This window comes from Canis lupus, chromosome 15 (genome assembly GCF_011100685.1).
Source record: "Canis lupus familiaris isolate Mischka breed German Shepherd chromosome 15, alternate assembly UU_Cfam_GSD_1.0, whole genome shotgun sequence".
Classification (NCBI taxonomy): Eukaryota; Metazoa; Chordata; class Mammalia; order Carnivora; family Canidae; genus Canis; species Canis lupus.
Window position 1 is genome coordinate 8215760 of NC_049236.1, and position 26702 is coordinate 8242461.

Genomic DNA, 26702 nt, shown 5'->3' on the forward strand with positions numbered 1-26702 from the left:
AGGGCTTAAGGTTGTAAAATGTCCTCCAATAACTTCTCTAATCGGATCCCGCAGGTTACAATGATCAATGTTTGATTTACTGGAAATGCTGTAATTTGGGTTCATTCCTTCTGTCACCAAGAAGTTTTTTAATAGTTATTTTCTTCTACTTTCTAGGCAGAAGGGCCATTCTACTTCTATTTTGTCAGTCATTTCTGATTGTGTCGCACTGTGTATAATATTTCTACATCGTGGAATTTCTCTCTTTATGTCCTTGTAGTTGTAAAAATCAATCAGTTGTTCTGAATGGTCCATGTGCGTTTGAGAAGAAGGCAGATTCGGGTATAAAGTTCCGTATATGATCATAAGACGTGCCTTGTGATGTCATCTGTGCCTTCTGCACACATTTTTTTTTTAAGATTGTATTTATTTATTCATGAGAGACACACAGAGAGAGAGGCAGAGACACAGGCGGAGGGAGAAGCAGGGAGCCTGACATGGGATTCGATCCCGGGTTTCCAGGATCACGCCCTGCGCCGAAGGCAGCGCTAAACCGCTGAGCCACCCGGGCTGCCCCGCATGCTCACTTCTTTCCATGTCACCCATTTTGCTCTGAGAGATGTGTCTTAAAGTTTTCCGTTCTTAGCGTGCTTCTATCTTTCCTTGCGTTTCCTGTAGTTTCTGCTACCTAAAGGTAGTTGCTGTGTTATTTGGCACATAGTTGTTCAGAACTATTATATCTACGTTGCAAATTGTGACTTTAGCCTTCATGATGTCTTCTTTGTCACTCTTCGTATTTTGTAGCTTGACTGGCACTGGGCCTGGTATCGGGCTTACCACCCTGCTGTCGTCCTTTTCCCGGTGGCAGGGTGTACTTTGAACCATCCCTGTATCGTAGCCTTTCCAAATCTTGTAAACAGTGGAGAGTGGGGCCTTGCCTCGTGAGCCCATTTGAAAACATTTCTCTTTTAATAGGTTAGTTACGCTCACTCACATTTATCACTACGCCTCAGAGGCTTGGTCTGACTTCTGTTGTGTCCGATGTACCTGCTGCGGGGAAGATGTCATACTCAGGTATCGCTTCTCTGTGTGATGGTTTCCTTGCTCCCAACTTCCGCCCTTTCCTTGGGTACTTAGGGAAGTTTGTAGAGTCATATGCCCCCTTCCCGTAGTCCGTGCCCCTGACACACCAGGATCCTTTCTCAGTCTGTTCACATTTAAGATGGACCCTCTCTCACCAGCAGTGACCTCACATCAGTATCAGGCCGCTCCCTGCTCCTTCCTTCTCTTCTCCGCGCAGCCTTGCTCTCCACAAAGGCTCGCAACACAAGCGGGAGAAACCGTTCTGTGTGGGTATTTTGTTGGTTTTCCCACTCACACGTAATTTAAAATTTACAGCATTCTCCGTTGGGGTTATGCGGCAGGCCTGGGCTGTCTACAGTTTTATTTGTCCTCGTTAATCTGCAATATTCTTTTTTGGATTCAGATGACCACCGTTATTCTCAGCTGCCTGCAAGTAATTTGGAAAATCCCTCACTTAATAAAGTTCCCCCAAAGTGAGCCTTCATGGAAAGCGCGGGGTTGGTTTTGTTTAATTTTTTCGAAGGCAGGTTTTTGTTTGTGATTCTTCCTCTTATTTGGTTCTTCGTCTATGAGATGGAGCAATAAAGTAATGAGACGTATTGAATAAGCAATGCGTGAAAAATTAGTCTTGATAGCTGCTTAAGTGTCGGGTTTACACAAAGCCAGACCCATCTATATTCAGTTGCTCTTCCAGATGGGTCTGCACAAAACATTCGGTTTCATCCAGAAGATGCAAATTCAGATGCCTTCAAGGAATTGGCGCGGAGTATGCGTGCGGAGATTCGGGTTATAAATAATAGAGAATGTTGGGGTCTGAAAACAAGTGGAGGATGTCTGCGTCCGCCTAAAGATGTTTGGTTGTAAAGCTGGTGGGCGCTGGGAGGCAGGGCAACCAAGCGTCTGGACAGGTGACCCCACGATCTGGATTGTCTGGGTCCTGCCCAGACCTGCCGCCGTGTGTCCACGGCTGTCTGACCTCAGGTGGGTTAGTTTACCCAAATCTGCTTCCTCATCTACAAAAAGCAGATACCTTGGAGTATTGTGAGGACTAAATCAGTCGTATTTCGGACCCAAAGGAGTGCAAACGGCACCGGATAGAGACGTGAAGCAGGTGCTCTCACTGTTGCTGCGGTGAGGGTGGTGTCGACGCCGCCATGGGACAGACCCCGGGACCTCTTGGGCCGCAAGCCCGTCGCCTCCCGGGGCCCAGAGGTGTGCAGAGGTCTGCGGACCAAGACGAGGGGAAAAGGAGAAGCGTCTATGAGTGGCTTCCCAGTGGTGGGCGCTTGGTAGCTGGCACCACTTGTCAACCCAAGGTTTGCAGAGGGGCCACTCCCACACCGTCTGTTAGCCCCCTGCCCACTCCCGCATGCTCGCACACGCGCCTGCGACTCCTGGTGCTCCCTGGAGACCTACCCTCCGCCTCCCTGCCCGCACTCTCAGCGGCCCGTGACCGCAGGTGGCAGGTGGCGACCACGGCCCCGAACCAGGGCAGCGGGGCTCAGCACTCCGGAAGCCACCTGGAAGCCGCGTCCCCAAACCCATCTCCGACTGCCCGAGGGTGACGGTGGCGCTGCCCTGCAGGGCTGTAGGGCTCAGATGAGCAGCTGCAGAGAGGCCGTAATTACTGGCTGGTTAGCTAACCTCACGTTCGTTTTGCAGAGAGGCTGGAAGGCTCCTCCGCCCGCTGCTTCCCACCCCTGCGTCTCCTCCTCCCGCCCTCCACCTCCTGGCAGAGTCTCCCTGCCTCAGGGCCCAGGGTTGTGCCCTCCCTAGGTTCCCGGGCCCCCTCCCGCCCGCCTCCTCAGTGAGCTTAAGCTGTCTTCAGCTCCCCTGTCCCCTGGGCTGCTCCGGCTCTTCCAGCCTGCACCAGCCAGGGCCCCGCGGGGACGGAGCCCTCCGGGGTCTCTGCGTCCCTGGAGGGTGTCTCAGGGACACCCCGCCTCCACTGCCCATCCAGTTCCCTTTTTCTACCTTGCTGCCCACACCTCCATTTCCTTTGCAGGCGCCTTGGCAACCCATCCTTCCAAAAGGGGCGCCCCCAAGGGTGTCACTACCCAGCACATGTCCCTCTCTTTGCGCCAGTCGTTTTTTAGCCTTTGGGGAGGGGGGCTTATGGCCCTTCGTGAGTCGGTGGGAGCAGCAGGCCGTGTCCCAGGCGCACGGCGCCCCCCAGCACTTGGCATGTCATCGGTGGGGGTCGCAGACCCTATGGAGCGTCTGCTATGTCCCACCCCCGGGTGGCCTGGCCGGGTCCGTTCAGCCCTGAGGCCCAGCCCAGATGGCGTGCTGCGTCCTGCCGGCGCCCTCCTGCAGCCGCTCTCCCCTGGGGGGGCAGCTGCCCCTCCTCTGCGGGCGCTTCTGTCCTGCTTCCCCCCTTCCCCAAGCGACTGCTGTCCGCTGGCCTGTGAAGTGAGCCCTCTGAGGCCACAGACCTTAGCACAGTCCCCCCGGGTGTCCTCAGGGCACAGAGGGCCGAAGACCGAGTGGAAGACACCTGCACAGGTCGGCTGCAAGCGGAGCCCTCACCTTGGAGACGAGGAGTGAGCCCGGAGTGAACCGTTGGAAGTCAGGGAAGGGCGGAGCCGAGCGGTGACCGCCGGCCGTTGTCCCCGCAGCCCGCGGCCAGCAGGTGTCCCGCTCTCAGCAGCCCACGGGCACGTCTGTGGCAGTGGACGCCGGAGAGCTGACCCAGAGTCGGCCGCAGCAAGACCTGGGCTGTCACCTCCTGCCGCCCCATCCCCGTTCGCACCATCTGGGTTTGGGTGGGTTTGGGCTGGACACCCCATGGGTCCAGTTGTTGGGGAAGAAAACACTCCTTGCGGTTTGTCAGCCTCCAGACCCAGGACCTGGGAAAGGCCGGGCCGGGGCATCCCCCCGAGAGCTCCATCTAAAGAGACTGGGCCAACAGGCAGGTGCGCAGCAGGCCTGGGGACCGACCACAAAGAGTCGGCTGCTGTCACCCTCCCTGCGCCCACAGCTGCCTGCCCTCAGCAGATACCTGCCAGGCCCTCCTCGCGTGTCAGGTGCTGGGCAACCCCCAGGACATAGCAAGGAGCAGACCCAAGAACCTGCCCTCAGTAGAGGGAGATGCGGCCGGAGCCCCCAAGCCCCTCCTGAGGGGCGCGTCCGTTACCATGGGGACGGGTGGGCAGTGCTGGGGAGCCGGGGGCAGCCCCACGGATGCAGCGACATCTGGGGGAGCCCTGGGGGGGGCGAGGGCAGGAACCAGGGGCTGTTCTGGCCGAGGGGCAGCGGACCAAGGCCCTGGGGCAGCACCTCGTATGTCCCGGCAGCCCCGGAGAGACCAGTGCCCCTGGTGGAGGGGGGCCCGGCCCTGGGAGGAAGGGGGCAGACGGGGACAGAGCACTCTGAGTCCTCCCCGCACCGCCCGTGCCGGAGGAACAGATGAGAAAATCCCGCGTCTGAGCTGGAGGCTGTAGTGGAACGGGAGAGCCCGGTGAGGCCGGCGGGAGGAGCCCCAATGGGGCGGCCTCACGGCGTCGGCCACCTGCGCCCCAGAGCACCTGCCCCAGAGGACGCTGCTGCACGGCGCTGGGCCCAGGGGACGGGGGCACGGGGTGGAGCACGACTGCCCATCGTCCCCCCGGGGCTGGAGGGAGAAGCCATTCCTTCCTCCCGAGGGAGCACAGCGTGGGGGGCGGGGGGGGCGTGCTCTCAGCTCCCGGGGCTCCCAAGGGCAGCAATCCCTGAGCCAGCTTGACGAGCGTGGCCTCCGGCCCAATCCAGTGCCACCCGAGGCCCCTGAGGGGCATCATGCTGTCCAGTGCTGGGAGAGGGAGGTGCCGCCGCGGGGATCCAGGCAGGGAAACTGAGGCAGGAGTGACAGCCTGTGACAGACCCACAGTCCCGGCCCGGGCCCCACGGGGCCTCATAGATGAGTCCTCCCGAGACGTGCAGGCGGCAGAGCTGCCCTCGCCAAGGAGGGCTCAGCCCCGGGCTGATTTCAGGAAGGGAAGAGACTGTCTCCAGGAGTGGGCTGCCCCCCTCGTGGGCGCGGGAAGGAGGAGCCGGGGCCGCGGAGCCGCAAGGGCTAACCTGTGTCCTCTTCCATTTGCAGCCATCACCTGTGGGCACCCGGGCAACCCCGTCAACGGGCTCACGCAGGGCAACCAGTTTAACCTCAACGACGTGGTCAAGTTCGTTTGCAACCCCGGGTACGTGGCTGAGGGCGCCGCGAGGTCGCAGTGCCTGGCCAGCGGGCAGTGGAGCGACACGCTGCCCACCTGCAGAAGTGAGTCCCCCTCTTCTTCCCCTTCGCCCCGGTGCCGCTGCCCCGGGCTTCTGCTACGCAGGGGCGGACGCCGGTGGCTTGAGCCCTGGGGTCACTCTGACACGGGTGGGGTAGGGAGGACAGGGCCCCGAGCGGGGCCATAGGCGGGGACCCCATCCATGGGGTCACGGGCGCGTGGCAAGCAAGGTGCACCTTTCAAGACCGAAATGGGAAAAAAAGGCCGAAATGGGAAGCAGGCCCCTCAGTTGCGTGGCACAGCAAACACCCATCTCCAGACATCCGGCTGTCCTCGCCCGTGTCACCGTCAAGAGCTGCTGCGCTCATGGGTGCAGGTGCAGACGTCCTGTGGCTGCAGCTCCCGCCCCCCCGAGGGCAGGCTCGGGGCCTGGATTCGGGGCCTGGGCGCCTCCATCCTGTCCCACCGCCCCGTCCCTCCTCCGACCTGACGGCGCCGCTCCCGGCCTCCAGTGCCTCCCCAGGCCTGGCCTGGCTCTGGGCCCCCCACGGCCTCCTGCAACGCGCTCCTTGTCACGCTGCCGTCCACCCAGCCAGCAGGACCCATGAATGCGACCTCGTCTTGCAAGCCCTCCTTGCCCGGCCTCTGCGCTGTCGAGAGCTTCTGGAAGGTTCTGCGCTGCCCCCGTCAGAGCGCTTATCAAACTCAGAAACTGCCGGTTTGTCCTCTTCCCTGGAGACCGGCACCTCCGAGCGGGGATGGCGTCATCCGAGCCGGCACCTCCGAGCGGGGACTGGCATCGAGGCACCCCTCACAGCCCCCTGGAGGGGCCCCCTGACGTCTGGCAGGCGGAGGCGAAGGGGGAGGTGCCGCTGAAGTGCCCTGAGCACCCAGGCCGTCCCCACCACTGCGGAGGACCGGCCAGCGGGTCCGCAAGGCCAAGGTGGGGAACGCCGGCCCCCAAGGTCCTGCGGCATCCTCGGCGCCCTGCACACAGCCTGGCACTCGCTCTGAGCCTCAGGGCTCATCAAACGGAAAACGCTTTATGCTCCAAAAACTAAGGAAAGATTTTAACCCCCCGTCCTGCCCCCTTACTGGGTGAGAAGGAGGCGGTGGTGAGGGAGTGGCCGGGACGGCATTCTGGAAGCAGGCGCGCACCCCGAGCATCACCGTGACCCCGTCATTACCCTAAAATAGGCCTTGACTTGGGGTCAAGCTGCCGGGACACTTCAGCCGCTGGAAGTCAGACTCAGCCCCGGATCGTGCTCTTCAGAGCCGTCGAGCCCGTTGCCGAAAGAGCCCGAGGCTCGTCGGGGTCAGCTTGGGTGCACCCGTGTCGCAGCTGAGGACCCGCCGCACCAGGCCCGGGGCACCGGAGCCGCCTCCAGGGCTCATGTGCCCCGACAGGGCCACCCAGGCTGCTAGCGGGCCGCGGACAGAGAGGCCCGTCGGCGCGGGGGGCGGCTTCCCCAGGGCGCAGACCCCTGAACCGTGACGCTGAGGACCGGCCCCGCCGGGCGGGACCCCCCCCCCAGGCTCCACAGTCCCGGTGCCTGGCGAGGGAAGCAGCCCCCGCCCCCCAGCTTTCGGGGTCTGACCGCCCCATTTCCATTTCAGTTGTCAACTGCACCGACCCCGGGCTCCAGGAGAACAGCGTGCGGCAGGTGCACGCCGGCAGCCCGCACGGGTTCAGCTATGGCAGCACCGTGTCCTACCAGTGCAAGCGCGGCTTCTACCTCCTGGGCACGCCCGTGCTCGGCTGCCAGGGGGACGGCACGTGGGACCGGCCCCGACCGCAGTGTCTCCGTAAGTACACATGCCCTGGGCTGCAGGGGAGCCCCCGCCCTGTGCATGCATGTGCCTGTGTGTGCGTGCGCGTGTGCACGCGTGTGACTCCCGTGCTGCACGTGGCCCCGTCGGGCCCTGGGGTGGGTTCCCAGCCGTAATGGGTGATGCAGTGTCCGTGCCGGTCCTGATTTGCCTGTCCCCAGTAGCCAGCGAGGTCAAGTGTCTTTTTTCTGTTATGCTTTTTGGCCTTTGGTATCTCTTCTCTAAAGAAATGTCTGTTCCAGCTCCCTACCCTCTCCCAGACTTGAATGTTTGTCTTTGTGTTGTTGAGTTTTAGCAGCTCTTTATATATTCTGGCTACCGCACCCCTATCGGATGTATCATTTGCAGACGTGCCCCGTTCTCCGGATTGCCTTCTCACTTCTGGATAACGTCCTCCAACGCATGGAAATTTTTAGTTTTAATGAAACCCAATTTATGTATTCTTTTCTTCCATTGCTTGCACTTTTGGTGGCACATTTAAGAAACCATTGGCCGATCCGACGTAACATAATAATCCAAGATCATATCATCCGTGAACATAGTTTTATTTCTTCCTTTCCAATCCAGATGCTTTTTGTTTCTTTTTCTCACTCGATTGCCCTAGCTAGAACTTCCAATATGACGTTGGACAGAAATGGCAAAACAGGGGAGCCTGGGTATCTCACTCAGTGAGGCATCTGACTCTTGATCTCAGCTCACATCTTAATCTTAGGGTCATGAGTTCAAGCCCTGAACTGAGCTGCATGCTAGATGTGGAGCCTATATAATAGTAATAAAAATAAAAATAATAAAAATAATAATAGAAGAGGCAAAACAGACATCCACCTCTTGTTCCTAGTCCTTGGAGAGGAGCCTTCAGTTTCTCACCATTAAGGATGATGTTAGCCGGAGAGTTTATGTAAATCTTTCCCTTTATGAGTGAGGAATTTCGCTTCTATTCCTAGTGAGGAATTTTCCTTCTATTTCTAGTTTGTTGAACATTTTTACCATGAAATGGTGTTGGATTTTGTCAAATGCATTTTCTGCAACTGTTGAAATGACCGTGTGGTTCCCCCCCCCCATTCTGTTAACACAGTGCCTTATATCGATTGATTGATTAATTCTCATATGTTGAACCACTCTAGTGTTTAGGGAATGGATCACACCTCGTCATGGTTTAATCCTTTTAATGTGCTGCTGGACTTGATTTGCTAGTATTTTGTTGAGGATTTTTGCAGCTATGTTCGTAAGGGATGTTGATCCACAGTTTCCTTTCTTTGTGATGTTGTTGGCTCTGAGTGATGCTGGCTTCATAAAATGAGTTGGAAGATGTCCCTCTTCTGTTTTTAGGAACGGGAAGATTGGTGTTACTCCTTTAAAAATTTGATAGAATTCAACAGTGAAGTCATCTAGTCCTGGGTTTTCTTTGAAAGTTTTTTATTAATTGATTCTGTTTATTCACTATAATTCAATTCAGATATTCCACTTCTTCTGAAGTCCTGGTAGTCTGTGTACATCTCAGAATTTGTCCATTTCGTCTGGATTATCTAATTTGTTTGCATACAATGGTTCACATTCATAGTATTTAATATTTATTATTAATTATTTAGTATTTATTTATTCCAGCAGGGTAGGTTAGTAGTAATGTCCCCACTTTCATTCTTTATTTATTTAGTAATTTGAATCGTTCTCTCTCTCTCTCTCTTTCTCTCTCTCTCTCTCTCTCTCTCTCTAGACTACTTACACGTTTGTCAATTTTTTAAAGATTTATTTATTTATTTATTTGAGAGAGAGAGAGCAGGGGAAAGGGCAGAGGGAAAGAATCTCCAGCAGGCTCCATGCTGAGTATGGAGCCGAATATATATATATATATACATATATATATATATATATATATATATATATATATATATATTCCTCCTTTGTGCTGTTACTGTTGGACATACTACATCTTTAGACAATGCATGCCTATCAACACAAATTTCCAATTATGGCTTCATGCCATTTCTCAGATAGGAGAAGAAAATTAAAACAAAAAGATACATTTACACTGTGGTTTATATTTACCTATGTGGTTACCTTTACCAGGGTTTTTCAGTTCTGCATATGCCTTCATGTCCTTTCAGTTCAGCCTGAAAGACTTCCTGTAGAAATTCTTTATAATTTAGAATTTCTTTCTAGGTTTACAAATGGTGCGTTCTCTGTGTTTATCCAGGAATATCTTAATTTCCCCTTCATGTTTGAAGGATAGTTTTGCTAGCTATAGAATTCTTGGTTGAAAGTTTTTTTTTAATCACTTTAAGCATGTCAAACTACTGATATATTTAGATTTTAAATCTACCATCTAATTCTGTGTTTTGTGTTTGTTCTACCCATGAGTTTCTTTTTTTTCTTTTTTTAACTGGATTATTTTTATAATTCCCTTTTTCTTCTCTAGTAAGTTATATGCTCTACATTTAATAGCTATGTTAGAAACTATAACAGGAAAAAAAAGAAATTATAGCAGGAAAATTTCACTTATAAAAGTCTAAAAATAATCTCTCTCTCTTCTTCCTATATCATACAATAACATCAGAACACTTTAATTTGGTTTGTTTTTCTGACTTCTACGTTATTGTTTTCTTATATCTTAATTTTGCCTTGTTTATTAAACCCACAATGTATTATTATTGTTGTTCTATGAAATTATTGTTCACTTTTGCTTATCCATATATTTGCCAGTTTCTTTGTTTTTCATTTCTTCTTATATCTTGTCCTTCCCCATGGGATCATCTTCCTGCTATTTGAAGGGCATCCTTTAGAAGCTTATTTAATGAAGATCTCCCAGGGGCAAGCACTCTGAGTTTTTGTTTGTCTATAATACATTTATATGTCCCTCATTTTTGAAAGATATTTTTGGTAGGATTAGAAATCTAGGTTGGCAGTTACTTTCTCTCAGTCCATTAAGGAAATCTTTCTAATATCCTCTGACCTCTTTTATTGCTCTGGAGGAGTCAGCTATAAGTCTTTCCCTCCTTTGAAAAAAATCTGTCTCTGTCTTTGGTGTTCTGCATTTTCCCTGGTTATTAAATGAGAATTTAGCTGGATCAGAAGTCCAGGTTGACATATCTCCCTTGGTGCACTCTGCTGGCATTTATTCTTAATGACAAGTCTACCTTCAATCTAATCATTGTACCTTTGAGGTAGTCTGATTTTTTTTTTAATCTTGATGCCTTTAAGATCTTCTCTTTTTTGTTGGCATTCTGAATTTTTCTACACTGTGTTTGGATATTTTATTTATCCTTTTGATGATTCCTTAGGCTTCAAAGCTTTTTGACATCTGGGGAATTCTCAGCTATCAGTTCTAAAAATACTGTCTTTCCTCATTCTCTTCCTTCGCTACTTCTGGGACTCCAACATGAGACCTTCTTGTGATTTTCTGTGTCTGAAACTCTCATTCATATTTCCCATTTCTGATAGATTTCCCCAGGTCTCTCCACATTAGTAATTTACATAAATATTATTGTGTTTTTTAGGTTGAACTAATTTAAAGTTGAACTAAAATTCTGTTCTGGATAATCAGCTATTACACTAGTCTTGGTGGGCTTTTCACCTCTACCTATAGAGGTAGAAATCTTCTCACCATTCTACATGAGTTTGTTCTTTCAAAACTGTTCATAAGCAACTCATCTGTCCTACCATTCACTAATTACCATTTTAGCTATGTCTTAGCTGAGGTTTAACTATTCACTGAGTTTCTATTTTCAGTTATTTCTTTTGCATTTGAGATGTTTTGTTTGTTGTTGAAATTTGCTTGATTATTTCCATTGTGTGCCGTGCCTCTATAAACATGCTCTTTTTATGTCTTTCACATATTAAATATACTCATAATGCCCTCCATATCTGATAATTACAGTATCATCGTCTTTATGAGTCTAATTCTGTTATTATTGTTTCTGTTGATTCTCACTTATTGTGACTCATTTCTCATGTGTTTTATTATGTTTACATTGTGCTTTCTTATTGGACTGATCTTAATCTGCGGGAACCAGAATCAGGCTCTCAGTCTTGCAGAAGCCAAAGCCTAGAAACAGGATAGCCACTATCTCTCACCAAAAAAAAAAAAAAAGAAAAAGAAAAAGAAATAAGAAAAGAAAAGAAAAGAGAAAAGAAAAAATGACTAATGCTCAATAGTTGCCAATATTTTTTACTTCAGAAAGCCAGTTGTGACTTTTTTCTCATTGGGATTTACAAGGGGCTAAACTCTGCATTCACTAATTACTGAGACCACTACATTATATCATTATTAGGGACAGAGAGATCTGATCTTCTTTTTAGAACACATTCCTGAGGACACCAATGTTTATTACTCACTCTGAATATGAGCTTCAGCAAGATTTACAGAAAGATGACATACTAACACTAGAACCCAATTAGACTATTCACTTTTTTTTAAAAGATTTATTTTTATTTATTTATGATAGACAGAAAGAGAGAGAGGCAGAGACACAGGCAGAAGGAGAAGTAGGCTCCATGCTGGGAGCCCGACGTGGGACTCGATCCCGGGACTCCAGGATCGCCCTGAGCCAAAGGCAGGCGCGAAACCGCCGAGCCACCCAGGGATCCCCTATTCGCTTTTTTTTTTGATGGGGAAAAGTAAAGTTTTTTCCTAGATTTGGTGAGAATGTTTCAAAAACACCAGACCCTGAGGAAATTTCATTGCCTATAAGATACCAAATGACTCTCAGAATAACCATTTTCACTAATATTTCATGATTGTCATGACATGATTGTTATTTTAGTGGGCTAACTGAATTTTTACTTCTGAAAGACCAAAGTACCTGTGAATAGGCTTATAGAAAATTGTAGAGTACTCTACATATCCCCTGATCAATTCAGTCTGTGAAAATCAGCTGTTCCTTCCAGGTGAAGGCAAACTATTTTAATTGGCATGGATGTGTGGGGACCAAGGGCAATGCATGACCCAGATCCATATCATATGCCATTTCCCTGATAAAGTGCTTTAAGAAACAGTGGAAGCCCTGGAGGCTGGCCCATCATCAAGTACAATTCTCATACTTAAGGCCTAGGAACCATCATGGGGTCCTTTTTATTTTGCTGTGGGACTCAGCATAGTCCACACCCAACCATTAATCGTGATTTGTGTTGTTTTTTAATTACAATATTATACTTTTCCTCAATCCCATTATGTATGTACCCTTGTAATATAAGAAAGTCTATTATTAGCAGTGCTAAATATCTATCTTGCCTATTTTCATGTACACATCTCAACTTATTTGCAGTTAGAAAAAAATTAAATTAAAAAAAAAACTTATTTGCAGTTAGAAACTAAACAGCCACTGCAGGATCTGGAGATCCCATTTGGACAAAAGCATAAACATTAAATACATTTTTTAAATGTTTTTATATTGACAAATTGAGAAATGCAGAAACAGTTACTCACCTTCTCTGTGCTCTTCGTCTCCCTGGTTTGTATGCAAATACACACTGAGTATAAGTTGTTCCTCTTTATTATCTTACATCTTCTGGGTTTTCCTTACCCACAACAGCCAAATGGTATTGACACTGTTTTATCTTTCCATTTTATTGTTGACTTTTTTCCTCTTTGAAAAGAACAAACCACAGGAAAGGAATAAAACAATAGAGTATACTCTGGTTGCTAATTCTACAGATACCTAAGTAGCCTCAATCAACCCAGTGATAAATAAATAATTTCAGGCTTTGCATACACTTTTTCAGAGACTATTAGATATTACCATAATTTAACACTATCCTCAAATTAACCAAAGAAAAATTGTATAGCTAAATAAGATCTGAAAATAGCCAACTGCAATCACCTCATTCAGTAAGTAGCCAGCATACATGTGTACATATATGCATTGATAAACATGAAGAAAAATGCTCTTATAAATGTTATTCATAAAAGCCCAAAGCAGAAAACAATCCAAAATCCATCCACAGGAAATGGATGAAAATTGTGGTACATTCACACAGTGATAGGATAGTCAGCCTTGAAGATGGTTCCAATGGCCTCACCTACTGTTGTTCATATCCATATGTCATATCCTCCTATATTGTACCAGGGTTGGTCTGTGTCATGTGGTGATATGTGACTTAAAAAGCTAGGTCATCGGATCCCTGGGTGACTCAGCGGTTTAGCGCCACCTTCAGCCCAGGGTGTGATCCTGGAGTCCCTGGATTGAGTCCCATGTCAGGCTCCCTGAATAGAGCCTGCTTCTCCCTCTGCCTGTGTCTCTGCCTCTCTGTCTCTGTCTCTCTCTCTCATGAATAAATAAATAAAATATTTTAAAAAGAACTCCTCTGATATAAAGAACTTTGTTTAAAAAGAAAAAGTTAAAAAAAAAAAGAAAAAATTAGGTCATAAAGGACATTTCCACCTCCACCTTGGTCTCTTGGATCAGTCACTCTAGGGGAAGCCAGTCAGTTATCTATTGCTGTGTAACAAATATCTCGCAATTTATTGCCTTAAAATAACAACTGTCTGTATTTTCCCACAACAATATAGATCTAGGATTCATCTCAGTTCTCAATTAGTCTGAGTTCTCCAAAAAAACAGGAACAAAAGCCAGTAAGAAATTACATAAATACAGATATAGGTATAGATTTTATATCTGTATTTTATATGTGTATCTAAATCCAACTTTTTTTAAAAAGATTTTAAAAGATTTTATTTATCCACAAGAAACACACACAGAGAGAGAGAGAGGGGCAGAGACACGGGCAGAGGAAGCAGGCTCCATGCAGGGAGCCCGATGTGGGACTTGATCCCAGGCCTCCAGGATCACACCCTGGGCTGAAGACAGACGCTCAACCAACTGAGCCACCAGGAGCCCCTAATCTTTCTTTTTTAAAGGAGTTATAATTGACGTACAACATAATACTAGTTTTGTGTACCCCACATGATGATTTGATACTTGTATACATCATGAAACCATCACCACAGTAAGTCTGATTAGCAGCCATCACCATACCCAGCGTTAGAATTTTGTTTCTTATGATGAGAACTTTTAAGATCTAGCCTCTTAGCAACTTTCAAATATGGAATACCGTGTCAGTAACTCTAGTCACTGTTGTACATCACAGCCCGTGACTTACTGATGTTGTAACTGGAAGTTTCTTCCCTTCGACCCCCCTGGCCTCCCATCCGCTGCCTCTGGCAACCACCAGTCTATTCTCTGTATCTGAAAGCTCTATTGTTTGGGTGTTCTGTTTTGCTTTGTTTTAGAGAAGTGAGACCATATGGAATTTGTCTTTCTCTGAATGACTTCTTTCACATAGTATAATGCCCTCAGGGTCTGTTCATGTTGCCACAAATGGCAAGATTTCATTCTTGTTATAAGCAAATGACATTCCCTTGTACACACGCCACATCGTCTCTATCCGTTCATTCGCCGGTAGACGCTTGGGTGAACACCATGTCGGGGGCCCCCGCGGCAGCACGGCAGTGAACATGGGGGGCACGTGTCTTTTCAAGCTAGTACTTTCGTTTTCTTCGGATAATCTGGTGTTCGAATCTTATCACTGGTGTTCAGGTACAATTTGGTGTTTCGGGAGAGGGAACTTGCAGACTCAAGGGGACAAGTTGGGGACGATTGATGTGGGCATCTGTAAGATGCAGCTGGAAAAAGACTAGAACTGGCCTTATTCTGGAACTGTAGCCAGTGCAGACAGTCCTAGGATGACAGTGGTCTCTCCTACCTTAGGTTTGGTATGTATACTGCCTTCCTGCCCGAGACCCCTTGGGTATGTCCTCCGGCAATGAGGAACTAGGGAGAGATGAGCAAAAGAGGCAAAGGAGAGAGGAGACAGATGCCATTGGATACCTGCTACACGCCAAGCAGTTTCCCACTTATTAGCTCCTTTAACTCTTAAAACAAGTATTACTCTTCATGTCACATATGGAAAATGGCGGGTGGGCCTTGTCCGCTGATGGCAGGTGGGCATGTCAGCAGGAGGCAAACTTCAGTAGATACCCAGGCTTCCTCTTCTCTGCTTGTCGCTACGGAAAGCCTAGCATGTGTCCTGTGATGATGATCCAACCCTTTGTGCAGTTGCTGACATGTTTGCTCTTCCCCACAGTGGTGTCCTGTGGCCATCCAGGCTCCCCACCCCACGCCCAGATGTCCGGGGACAGCTACACTGTGGGAGCGGTCGTGCGTTACAGTTGCACCGGCAAGAGGACTCTGATTGGAAATGCCACCCGTATGTGCGGGCTGGATGGACACTGGACTGGCACCCTCCCCCACTGCTCAGGTATGGAGCCTGGCATGAGGGAGCCCTTGGCGGGGAGGGGGGAGATGGACAAGCCCCCAAGGTGTGAGTGTGACAGATCAGTGGGAGAGAGACCCCCATCTCACAGGCAGAGAACACAGCTATCGGAAGTCCCAACCAGACTTCAGCCTTTGGAGATCTAAGCGCAGCTTCCTCCCTTTAGTCTGTTCTGGCCAAGCCCATGTAGCCCAGACATTGCAACACTAGACAAGACGCAAGTTTGTGAGGTCCCCTCTCTGGCCAGAGCCCTGTCCAGATACTTATTTCCGTACGTTTCTAGGAGGAGCCCAGGCCTCCCTAGATAAGAAACTGAGAGGTGTGAAGAATAAGTGACTAGACGTGCACTCGTGAGAATATCACTCCTCCCTTCCTGAGACTTACAGACACCATCTTTTGCTGCACCATCTCCTGCCAGTCCTAAGAAATATGCTTTCAGAAAGCCAGGGTCAGATTTCTGAGGCTCGTTCCATGTGGCCATGCACCTAGGTGACGCGTAACAGGTTAGAAGCCCCGGGGCCGTCAGGGCATGCAGCGAGGTCTAGCTTTGAGACACTCTAGGTTGTACATCGCCCATTTCTACCATCCTCATCTTGCTGATACACCTCAGTAGAGGGCCGGTAGTCACCGTCTGCCCCCATGGGACGATATTCCATCCCAGATTCCCTTATATCACCAAAACAGCGCCCTAAACGCTACAGTGGGGACCATTCTGTCAAAATAAACTCCCAAGACTGGAGACCTCCACCCTCAGGCCCCAGCTGAGGTCACCTAGCCAGAGTGAGAGTTAGTGTACTCACCATCAGAGCTGCCTTTAGGGAGACCCAGTGCAGCCTGTTGCATTAGCTCCACCCCAGAAAACTTGAACAGGGAAGAAAATCTAGGCAAGTGAGATAGGCCCTTTTTCCCAAATGTTTGAGTTGAAGATCGAACAAATCCCCCTTCCTTGGTAGAGAGCAACATCGGATTCTACAGTGTTCTCACACTCTGAGACTAAATGACAAAAGAAAGGAATTCCAAGATCAAGAAGATGGTATGGTAAATGGTGGGGTGTACACAAAACATTTATTTACTCCCACAAGCTAGATGTGCTCACCCAGACGTTACCATTTAATGCCCATACACGTGGTTCATGAGGAGGTACTTGCCACGTCAGATGGCAACCTATCTTCTCATGAAGTTGCCACTTTTTCCTTAGTTTTCCTCTTCCTTCCTCATGCTTCCTTTGTGGCTTTGTCTCCTGTTCTCTACCCTCCTCTGCCTCTTGGGTCCTTAGCACTCTCTTGGGTGGGTCTCTACACTATCAGGACCCAGATAAATGCAGATGGGTGGGTCTGTACGTTATTAGGACCCAAATGAACGTAGATGGGTGGGTCTGTTCACTATCAGGACCCAGATAAACGCAGAAATGTAGCAGGAGGCAAGGGGCAAAGGATGGAATGAGAGAGTCCAAAACACGTTGCCCAAAATTCAGCTGTGTTGCTTACTTGGAGAATTCAGGAATCCTCAACTACAGGCCCAGGATCCAGATTCCAGCTGGACTGTTGGGAAGACGAGACTACACTAAGGGCTCTAGACTTTGACCCATAGGCAACAGGAAGCCAGTGGAGATGTCTCAGCAGGAAAGAAACAAGACCAGATGGTTGGCGGCTGTTCATTGTCCAGGTTTGAGGATAAAGTGGAAGATGGGTTACAGGGAGAGTTTAGGAGATAGAGACATTAGGAGACGCTCCCAATAGTTGGGCCAAGAGAATTCTGGGCATGTGAGCTAAAATGCTGGAACTCGGGATTCAGAGTGCACAGAGTCCATAGAGATTGTGGAGAAGGGGTGACGGGAAGGAGGAGGACAGGAGGGAAGGGCCAGCTTGGCCCACTGACATGCCACACTGGCACTGGCCAGAGAGCAAAGGCCTCATCTCCACCACACAGCCTTCCCTCTGCTTTCTCTTTTTTTTTTTTTTAATTTTATTTAAATTCAATTAATTAACACAGTGTATTATTAGTGTCAGAGGTAGAGCTCAGTGATTCCTCAGGCCTATATAACACCCACTGCTCATTACATCACATGCCCTCCTTCATGCCTGTCACCCCATTACCCCGTCCCCCCTACCCCCTCCAGCCACCCTCAGTTTGTTTCCTGTGATTAAGAGTCTCTTATGGTTTGTCTCCCTCTGCTTCTGTCTTGTTTTATTTTTCCCTCCCTTTCTCTATGATCCTCTGTGCTGTTTCTTAAATTCCACATATGAGCGAGATCATATAATTGTCTTTCTCTGATTGACTTACATCACTTACCATAATACCCTCTAGTTCCATCCACGTCGTTGCAAATACCAAGATTTCATGTTTTGATGGCTGCTACCCCATTGTATACATAGACCGCGTCTTCTTCATCCATCACCTGTCAATGGCCACCGTGGCTCCTCCCGCAGTGTGGCTACTGTGGGCACTGCGGCTGTGAAGCTGGGGAGCCGGTGTCCCTTGGTTTCAGTACATCAGTATCTTTGGGGTGAAGCCCCAGCAGTGCGGTGGCTGCGTCGTAGGGCAGCCCAGTTCTGACCCTCTGAGGACCGTCCACGCTGCCGTCGGGTGGTGGCACCAGCCTGGCTTCCCACACTCGGTGTGGAGTACCCCTCCTCTGCGTCCTCGCCAACACCTCCGCTCCCGCACTTGTTGGCTGCAGCCACTGTGACTGTGTGAGGCGGTTCCCTTTCTCCGTGCTGCGCGGTCCCCGGGGCCCCACCCGGGACCTCGGGCCTCGTATGCTCTGACTCCTGGGCAGCGAGGCCGGGTCCACGCAGCGGGAGCACGACCCCGGCCTGTGTCTGCGTCTCCTGGTGCCCCCGCCGCGGTCCAGGCTCACCCAGCGGGGCCACTGTGGTTCTGGCCCCTACAGGAACGAGCACGGGACTCTGCGGCGACCCGGGGACCCCCGCGCACGGCATCCGGCTGGGGGACAGCTTCAGCCCGGGCAGCCTGCTGCGCTTCAGCTGCGAGGCGGGCCACACGCTCCGGGGATCGTCCGAGCGCACCTGCCAGGGCAACGGCTCGTGGAGCGGCGCGCAGCCCGAGTGCCGAGGTAACGTCCGTGGGCCCCACCCCCAGCCCGTGTCCCCGCGCCCTGCGGCTGCCCTCGCACCCCCGCTGGACCCCGGCCTGGGGCCATCGATGCTCCCTGGCCCCGCCTAGGGAAGGCTGCAGAAGGGACCCAGAACCCCTCCTGTTCACCCATCTCTCGGCCCCCCAGTGACGCTGTGTCCCACGCTGTAGTGGGGACCCGGCTCACGGTGGTGTGGCCGACACACCACGCACTCTCGCACTGTCGCGTAAGGGAAGAGACTGTAGGGCAAGTTCCCAAAGTGCCAAAAGAAATACAAATCTAATTTTTAAAAGTCCCTAAACATAAGGGAAGCCGGTACTGATGGGTCCTGACGCAGCTCCAGTGGGGGAAGCGGCATTTCTCCACCCGCTTCTAAATTTCTGAAAATAATTTGATTTTAAAGCCTCTCTCCCCAGAGTCTAACTTTTTGTAGCTGCTCCCAGGAACTCGCTGTCTCTCCCTAAAATACAACCTGCTAGTTAGGAATCGGCATAGCCGCTGAGAGTTAGGGTGTGTGAGAAGGTGCTGGAAGAAGGAGGAGGCTGCGGGAAGAGAGGCAAGGGGGTCCAATAGGGAAAGAAGCCGTGGCTGGCGGAGCCAAAGGCTCACTCAAGGAACCAGGCCATTGGTTTAAGGTGAGAGCTGCAGCTTCCACCTGTGTCTTTGTCCCACGGGTGTGGACATAAGGCAGGCAAAGCACTAGGCGAACAGCTGGGGTTTTATCAGGCAGCCAAGACATTGGCAGCGAGTGGCAAGGGAACCGAGGGTGTGTGCAAGGCAGTGACTGTGATGGATTCGGGCACCTGCTGGATGAGAAGGGAGATGGCCAATGAGACAAATAAGGGGCAGTGGCAAAGTGGCGGGACCGGTGGGTTCTAGGTCCCACTGAAATCAAAATGTCACCAGAGAATGAATCCCTGAGGGTAGGAGCTAAAGAGACAAGAGGCGATGGTCAGAGATTGGCCCTCGAGGCCGAGGCTGTGAAGTCCTACAGAGGGAGAGGCGATGTTCTGGCCCCCGTCAGGGGGCACCTGCCCAGGAAAGGCTACAGACGGTCTGGGGCCCTCTCCCACCCGTCTGCCTTTCTGACTTGCCTTTGCTTTTGCAAAGTTAGTTTCCATAGGATTTCTTCTTCTTTTTTTTTTTTTTAAGTAAGCTTCATGCCCTGCGGGAGCTTGAACTCACGACCCCGAGATCTAACTCGGGTTGAGATCACCTAACCATCTGAGCCACCCAGGAGCCCCTATTGCCACAGGATTTTGTAGGCATCGTAAGAGATCTGTGGCGGTGGAAGAGTGTTGGCAGCAGGAGATTGCAGAATGCAGAATGCTTCCCAAATACCCGCTGTGACCCGCTGTTTCAGGCCACTCAGATCCCAGCATGGAGTCAGTCACCATGTCGGGAGCGTCCAGGGAACAGAAAGTGGGTGGCTGAGAGCTCAGACCTGGAGGTGAATGGCCGATGAGTGTGTGTATGACACGCCCGCGATTCTCCGTGGCTTTCCTTGACAAACTCCCACTTACCTGTCAAAGCACTACTCAGCCTCCCATCTGCAGCCTCAATGAGCTCCTCCCTTCTTACAGCGTCTTCTTCCTTAAAGTGTAAAACTTACTACATATTTTAATTCAACTATTTATAAGTAGGTCCTTAAGGCTCCTCAAGGATAGGGGACGTGACGTCCACTATGTTCCCAGCACGTAGGCAGCACAGATACTTGTTGTGGGTGGGCTCATTATATAGGAATCATTTGCACATTTGACTTTGGGACCACATACATGTTGTATATCCGCAGCAAAGTAAAGTTAAATCGAAGATCAGAAATGAGCAATCTTGGGCAGCCCCCGTGGCTCAGTGGTTTAGTGCTGCCTTCAGCCCAGGGCGTGATCCTGGAGTCCCGGGATCGAGTCCCGCATGGGGCTCCCTGCGTGGAGCCTGCTTCTCCCTCTGCCTGTGTCTCTGCCTCTCTCTCTATGTCTCTCATGCATAAATAAATAAAACCTTTAAAAAAAAAAGAAACGAGCAATCTCTAAATATCAAAATCAAAATGAAAACGAATGAACCTAACTACATAGTGAAGCAGTGACTCAATGATCCAGAGAATTATCTCAACTGACTTGAAAAAAAGTGGACTTTGACTATGGCGTACGTGCCCCGAGGACAAAGAGAATGACAATGAAATCCTAAATTGTTTTCAGCACTCATATTGTCAGTAATAATATGGATAATACCATTCTGAAACTTTTTGAGGACATTATTTGTTTTTTTTTGTTTTTTTTTGTTTTGTTTTTGTTTTGTTTTGTTTTTTCTTTTTTTTTTTTTGAGGACATTATTTGTGATTAAGAACCAAGATTTTTGGCATTAAAGAGATAGAAAAATAAAGAAGCTAAGGAAAAATTCTCAATTTTAAATTTGGATTGGTAATCTCAGCATAAACTCTGTGAATTTTCAGCTTAGAAAGTCATTTTCCCAGCTCTAGCCATCCTGAAAGTGTGGAATCCACGAGCACCTCCGTGGCAATGAGTACTCCGAGCTTTCAGATTATGGTTCTTAAGTCCCTTCTCCATCGAAAGGAAGCAGAGCTCTCCAGAGAAGTGGCTGATTCCGGGATGGGGCCAGGATATACACGATGAACACAGGCCCTCCTGTCACTCCCGCAGGGAACCTACTGGAGGCAAGTGGGATCGAGTCCGAGGAGCACACAAGCCAACCTGGAGAGGCTCCCTCCAGCCAGAGACCTGCTAATACGAACAATAGCAGCAGTGGGTGGCGACACAATAAGTTTAAATCCACGAGCCCCAGGGCCTATGGGTCATCCGCGGAGCTTGCTAGGAAACCAAATCATTATCTCACACCTGATAAAAAAGAAAATCGAACATTCCTGAGCCTTCCTTTATGAATTGTATTTGAGGGAAGGCAAGTATCTGATGACGGCAAGTCCCGACTCAAGAACGCCAGCTGGTGTGGAGAGAACCAGTGGTCGGTGCCACGGCTTTCTGTCCCCCAAGGAGATAAGGAGTCCGGCCGACAGTCATCAAGCACTTGTCCAGACCATTCAGTGAACGGCCCGCAGAGCCTTGCCCTGGTGACGTGGGCGAACCCGAGCCCACCCCGTCGGCCTCAGCCTCACGAGGGAGCCACCAGCCAGACGTCCTGTGCCTTGTGATGCGACACGGGGGGGAGACAGGACCACCTGTGCGGCTCCAGCGGCTGCGAGGGACAGAGCACCTCGTGGGCAGGGCCTCCGGGGGCTGTTGTGATGTCCGGAAAGGGGGGAGTTGCCCCGGAGAAGCCCTGGAGCCCGACGGATGCAGGACGAGGGACAGGAATCCCTGAATTCAGTCTCCGAGACGTGCCCATCAGGAGTCCCCTTTGGACCCTGATTCAGACAAATCAACTGTAAAATAGGGAGGGGGAACACTTGAAGCAAATTAAGCTCTGGTTGGACATCTGGTGACATTAAGGAATTGTTTAGGACTTTAGGGGGGATCATAAAAGAGATGACGGTTAAGGAGAGTGCATGCGGGTGTGTCTTCCCTTCTGAGGGCGGGAGGCCCAGACACCAAAACAGCCTGAGGATCATCGGGGACCACAGGGCACCCCCGTGGCACACGGGGCCCCCGGCCACTCCCGGCTGCCCACCCGGTGACTAACACGCCCCTCTGGCCCCCAGTGATCTCCTGTGGAAACCCGGGGACCCCCAGCAACGCCCGGGTGGTGTTCAGCGACGGCCTGGGCTTCGCCAGCTCCGTGGTGTACGAGTGCCGCGAGGGCTACTACGCCGCGGGCCTGCTCAGCCGCCACTGCTCCGTCAACGGCACCTGGACAGGCGGCGACCCCGAGTGCATAGGTGAGGCCGCCGCGGGCTGTCGCACCAGGGCACGGGCCCATTCCCCCGCCACGCCTGACCCCCACAGGACGAAGGGGTCACTTGGGGTGCATGTGTCGCTTGCGGCCCCGCGCAGCGCAGAGGACAGGGGGCTTGCAGTGCCTGGGGTTCCCGCCCCCCCACCGGCTTCCCGGTCCCTCTCCCGCCAGACTGTCCGCACTCGGCCTGCTTCTCAGCCAGGTTACAGCCGCCACCTGCCTCGCTGTCCCTGTGGGTCCCCTGGGCCCCAGCCCACCCCACACGGCCGCCTCTCCAGCCTGCGCAGCCCCACTGCCCCCTTCCTGCCCCTCTTGGGGGCGGCCCCAGACCTCGTCCCTTGGGAAGCAACTCACTGGGTTTCCCCGATGGAGTGAAGCGAGTTTGACGACAGGGGCCTTTCCAAGCCCTGTGACTTCGGGGCTCCGTCCAGATCCCCACATCCGGGTCACTTCTGTTCCGAGGCCCGAGCTCAGCAGACCCTCCCCCACTTGCCATCGCGATGTCCCGAGGGCCCCCCAGGCAGGACGGCAGGAGCCTCCGCAGCCCTCGGCACCGAATGCACAGCTCTCCGGGCCTCGGCTGGCTTCCCACCCCAGGGTCGGGGGGCGCTGGGGCTGCAGGGGACCTTCACGGGGAGCCGCGGCCCCTGGGCAGGCCTCTGCCCTTCTGGACGGTTCGGGGCCGGGGGCTCCCGGGGTGCGGCATGGCGGAGGCCTGTGCAGACAGCGACGAGGCCTTGTCCCCTTGGTCCTAGTCATAAACTGTGGCGACCCTGGGATTCCAGCCAACGGCCTCCGGCTGGGCAGCGACTTCAGGTACAACAGAACCGTAACGTTCCAGTGCGTCCCCGGCTACACGATGGAGTCTCACAGGGTGTCCGTGCTGAGCTGCACCAAGGACCGCACGTGGAACGGCACCAAGCCCGTGTGCAAAGGTGCGTCCGGGCTGCACAGGGGACGGCCACGGGCCCTGAAGCATCGGGGGAGGCGACAGCCGGGCCCTGGTGACACCTCGTGGGGGGGCCGGGGCACTCGAGGACATCGTAAAAGGCAAAGGGACACCAGCTCCCCATCTAGGACAGGGCGTCCTTGGGTCTCCCTGTGTAGCCTAGAGCCCCAGCGGGCGTGGGTGGGGCTTGGGGCATGGGGTGTGGGGCTGGGAGGTGGGGCATGGGATGTGAGACGTGGGGCGTGGGCCCTCGGCCTGGGGTGCAGGGCTTGGGGCCTGGGGCATGCGGTGTGGGACGTGGGGCGCAGGGTGGGGGGCGGGGGCCAGCCGCAGAACCCGGTGCCTCGGTCTCCCGGCCCCAGCCATCGTGTGCAAGCCCCCTCAGCTGCTTCCCAACGGGAAGGTGGTGGGATCCGACTTCACGTGGGGCTCGAGCGTGACCTACGCCTGCCTGGAGGGCTACCAGCTGTCCCTGCCCGCCGTGCTCACCTGTGAGGGGAACGGGTCCTGGACCGGAGAGCTGCCTCAGTGCTTCCGTAAGTGTCCCGACCGCCGGGCCTCGGTGGGGGCCCTGCCGCCGGCTGGGAAGACCTGGGGCAACACGGCCCCCTGCAGGGTCAGCCGGGCTGGGGACGTGGGGTCATGTTACCATGTAATGTATTACTGCTTCCAGGGGTGGAGGTCGGTGTCCCTCAGGCTCATGTCACCCCAGCGCTCCTCGTGCCCCAAGCCCTCCTTACTGCCTGTCACCCCAATACCCGTCCCCCCACCCCCTCCAGCCCCCCTCAGTCTGCTTCCTGTGATTAAGTCTCTCAGGGTTTGTCTTTGTCTCTGATTTCATCTTGTTTTACTTTTCCCTCCCTTCTCTATAACACTCTGTGCTGGTCCCTAAATTCCACACGAGTGAGATCATATGATAATTGTCCTTCTCTGATTATGTTTCACTCAGCATAACACCCTCCAGTTCCATCCACGTCATTGCAAATGCCAAGATTTTGTTCTTTCTGATGGCTGAGGAATATCCCATGTACACATAGACCACAGCTTTTCTATCCATCATCCTTCGATGGACCCCGAGGCTCCTTCCACAGTTTGGCTATTGTGGACATTGCTGCTAGAAACATCGGGGTGCAGGTGTCCCGGCGTTTCATTGCATCTGAATCTTTGGGGTAAATCCCCAGCAGTGCAATTACTGGGTTGTAGGGCAGGTCTATTTTAACTCTTTGAGGAACCTCCACAGTTTTCCAGAGTGGCTGCCCCAGTTCACTTTCCCACCAACAGTGTAAGAGGGTTCCCTTTTCTCCGCATCCTCTCCAGCATTTGTGGTTTCCTGCCTTGTTAATTTTCCCCATTCTCACTGGGGTGAGGTGGTATCTCATTGTGGTTTGGATTTGTATTTCCCTGATGGCCAGTGATGCAGAGCATTTTCTCATGTGCTTGTTGGCCATGTCTATGTCTTCCTCTGTGAGATTTCTGTTCATGTCTTTTGCCCATTTCATGATTGGATTGTTTGTTTCTCTGCTGTTGAGTTTAATAAGTTCTTTATAGATCTTGGATACTAGCCCTTGATCTGATACGTCGTTTGCAAATATCTTCTCCCATTCTGTAGGTCGTCTTGTTGTTTTGCTGACTGTATCCTTTGCTGTGCAAAAGCTTCTTATCTTGATGAAGTCCCAATAGTTCATTTTTGCTTTTGTTTCTCTTGCCTTCATGGATGGATCTTGCAAGAAGTTGCTGTGGCCAAGTTCCAAAAGGGTGTTGCCTGTGTTCTCCTCTAGGATTTGATGGAATCTTGTCTCACATTAAGATCTTTCATCCATTTTGAGTTTATCTCTGCATCTGGTGCAAGAGAGTGGTCTAGTTTCATTCCTCTGCACGTGGATGTCCAATGTTCCCAGCACCATTTATTGAAGAGACTGTCTTTTTTCCAGTGGAGAGTCTTTCCTCCTTTGTCAAATATTAGTTGACCATAGAGTTCAGGGTCCACTTCTGGGTTCTCTATTCTGTTCCATTAATCTATGTGTCTGTTTTTGTGCCAGGACCACACTATCTTGATGACCACAGCTCTGTAGTACAACCTGACATCTGGCATTGTGATGCCCCCAGATATGGTTTTCTTTTTCAATATTCCCTGGCTATTCAGGGTCTTATCTGATTCCACACAAATCTTAAGATGATTTGTTCCAACTCTCTGAAGAAAGTCCATGGTATAGGATTTGATAGGGATTGCATTAAATGTGTAAATTGCCCTGGGTAATATTGACATTTTCACAATATTAATTCTTCCAATCCATGAGCATGGAATATTTTTTCATCTCTTTGTGTCTTCCTCCATTTCTTTCAGAAGTGCTTTGTAGTTTTTAGGGTACAGATCCTTTACCTCTTTGGTTAGGTTTATTCTTAGGTATCTAATGCTTTTGGGTGCAATTGTAAATGGGATTGAATCCTTAATTTCTCTTTCTTCAGTCTCATTGTTAGTGTATAGAAATGCCACTGACTTCTGGGCATTGATTTTGTATCCTGCCACATTGCCAAATGGCTGTATGAGTTCTAACAATCTTGGGGTGGAGTCTTTTGGGTTTTCTAGGTACAGTATCATGTCATCTGCAAAGAAAGAGAGTTTGACTTCTTTTTTGCAAGTTCGGATGCCCGTGTATTTCTTCTTGTTGCCTGATTGCTGAGGCCAGGACTTCAATGCTATGTTGGGCAGCAGTGGTGAGAGTGGACATCCCTGACCTGAGGGGAAAGCTCTCCGTTTTTCCTCATTGAGAATGATATTCACTGTGAGCTTTTTGTATGACTTTTATGATATTGAGGGATGCTCCCTCTATCCCTACACTGTGAAGAGTTTTAATCAAGAAAAGATGCTTTGTATTTTGTCACTCTTTCTGCATCTATTGAGAGGATCATGTGGTTCTTGTCTTTCTTTTATTAATGTTGTGTATCACACTGATTGATTTGCAGATGTTGAACCAGCCTTGCAGCCCAGGAATAAATCCCACTTGGCCGTGGTAAATAATCCTCTTAATGTACTGTTGAGTCCTATTGGCTAGTATCTTGGTGAGAATTTTTGTATCCATGTTTATCAGGGATATTGGTCTGTTATCCTCCTTTTTGGGGGAATTATTGTCTGGTTTGGGGATCAAGGTAATGCTGGCCTCATAGAGTTTGGAAGTTTTCCTTCCATTTCTATTTTTTGAAACCACTTAAGAAGAATAGGTATTAATTCTTCTTTAAATGTTGGGTGGAATTCCCCAGGGAAGCTGTCTGGCCCTGAACTCTTGTTTGTTGGGAGATTTTTCATTACTGCCTCAATTTCCTTGTTGGTTATGGTCTGTTTGGGTTTTCTAGCTCTTTCTGTTTCAGTTTTGATCGTTTATATGTTTCTTGGAATGCATCCATCCCTTCCAGATTGCCTAAT

General features: G+C 50.8%; 1 protein-coding gene across 1 annotated transcript in view; it reads left to right on the forward strand.

The window, feature by feature from the left end:
* Nucleotides 1-26702, forward strand: part of CSMD2 (CUB and Sushi multiple domains 2) — a gene marked incomplete at its 5' end in the record, with an annotated part of 437990 nt that overhangs the window by 385014 nt on the left and 26274 nt on the right. The window contains 7 exons of the mRNA XM_038557633.1: nt 5144-5317; nt 6891-7079; nt 15183-15356; nt 18265-18447; nt 22139-22315; nt 23088-23267; nt 23644-23817. Coding sequence (XP_038413561.1) covers nt 5144-5317; nt 6891-7079; nt 15183-15356; nt 18265-18447; nt 22139-22315; nt 23088-23267; nt 23644-23817 — 1251 coding nt within the window. The remainder of the gene's footprint in view (nt 1-5143; nt 5318-6890; nt 7080-15182; nt 15357-18264; nt 18448-22138; nt 22316-23087; nt 23268-23643; nt 23818-26702) is intronic.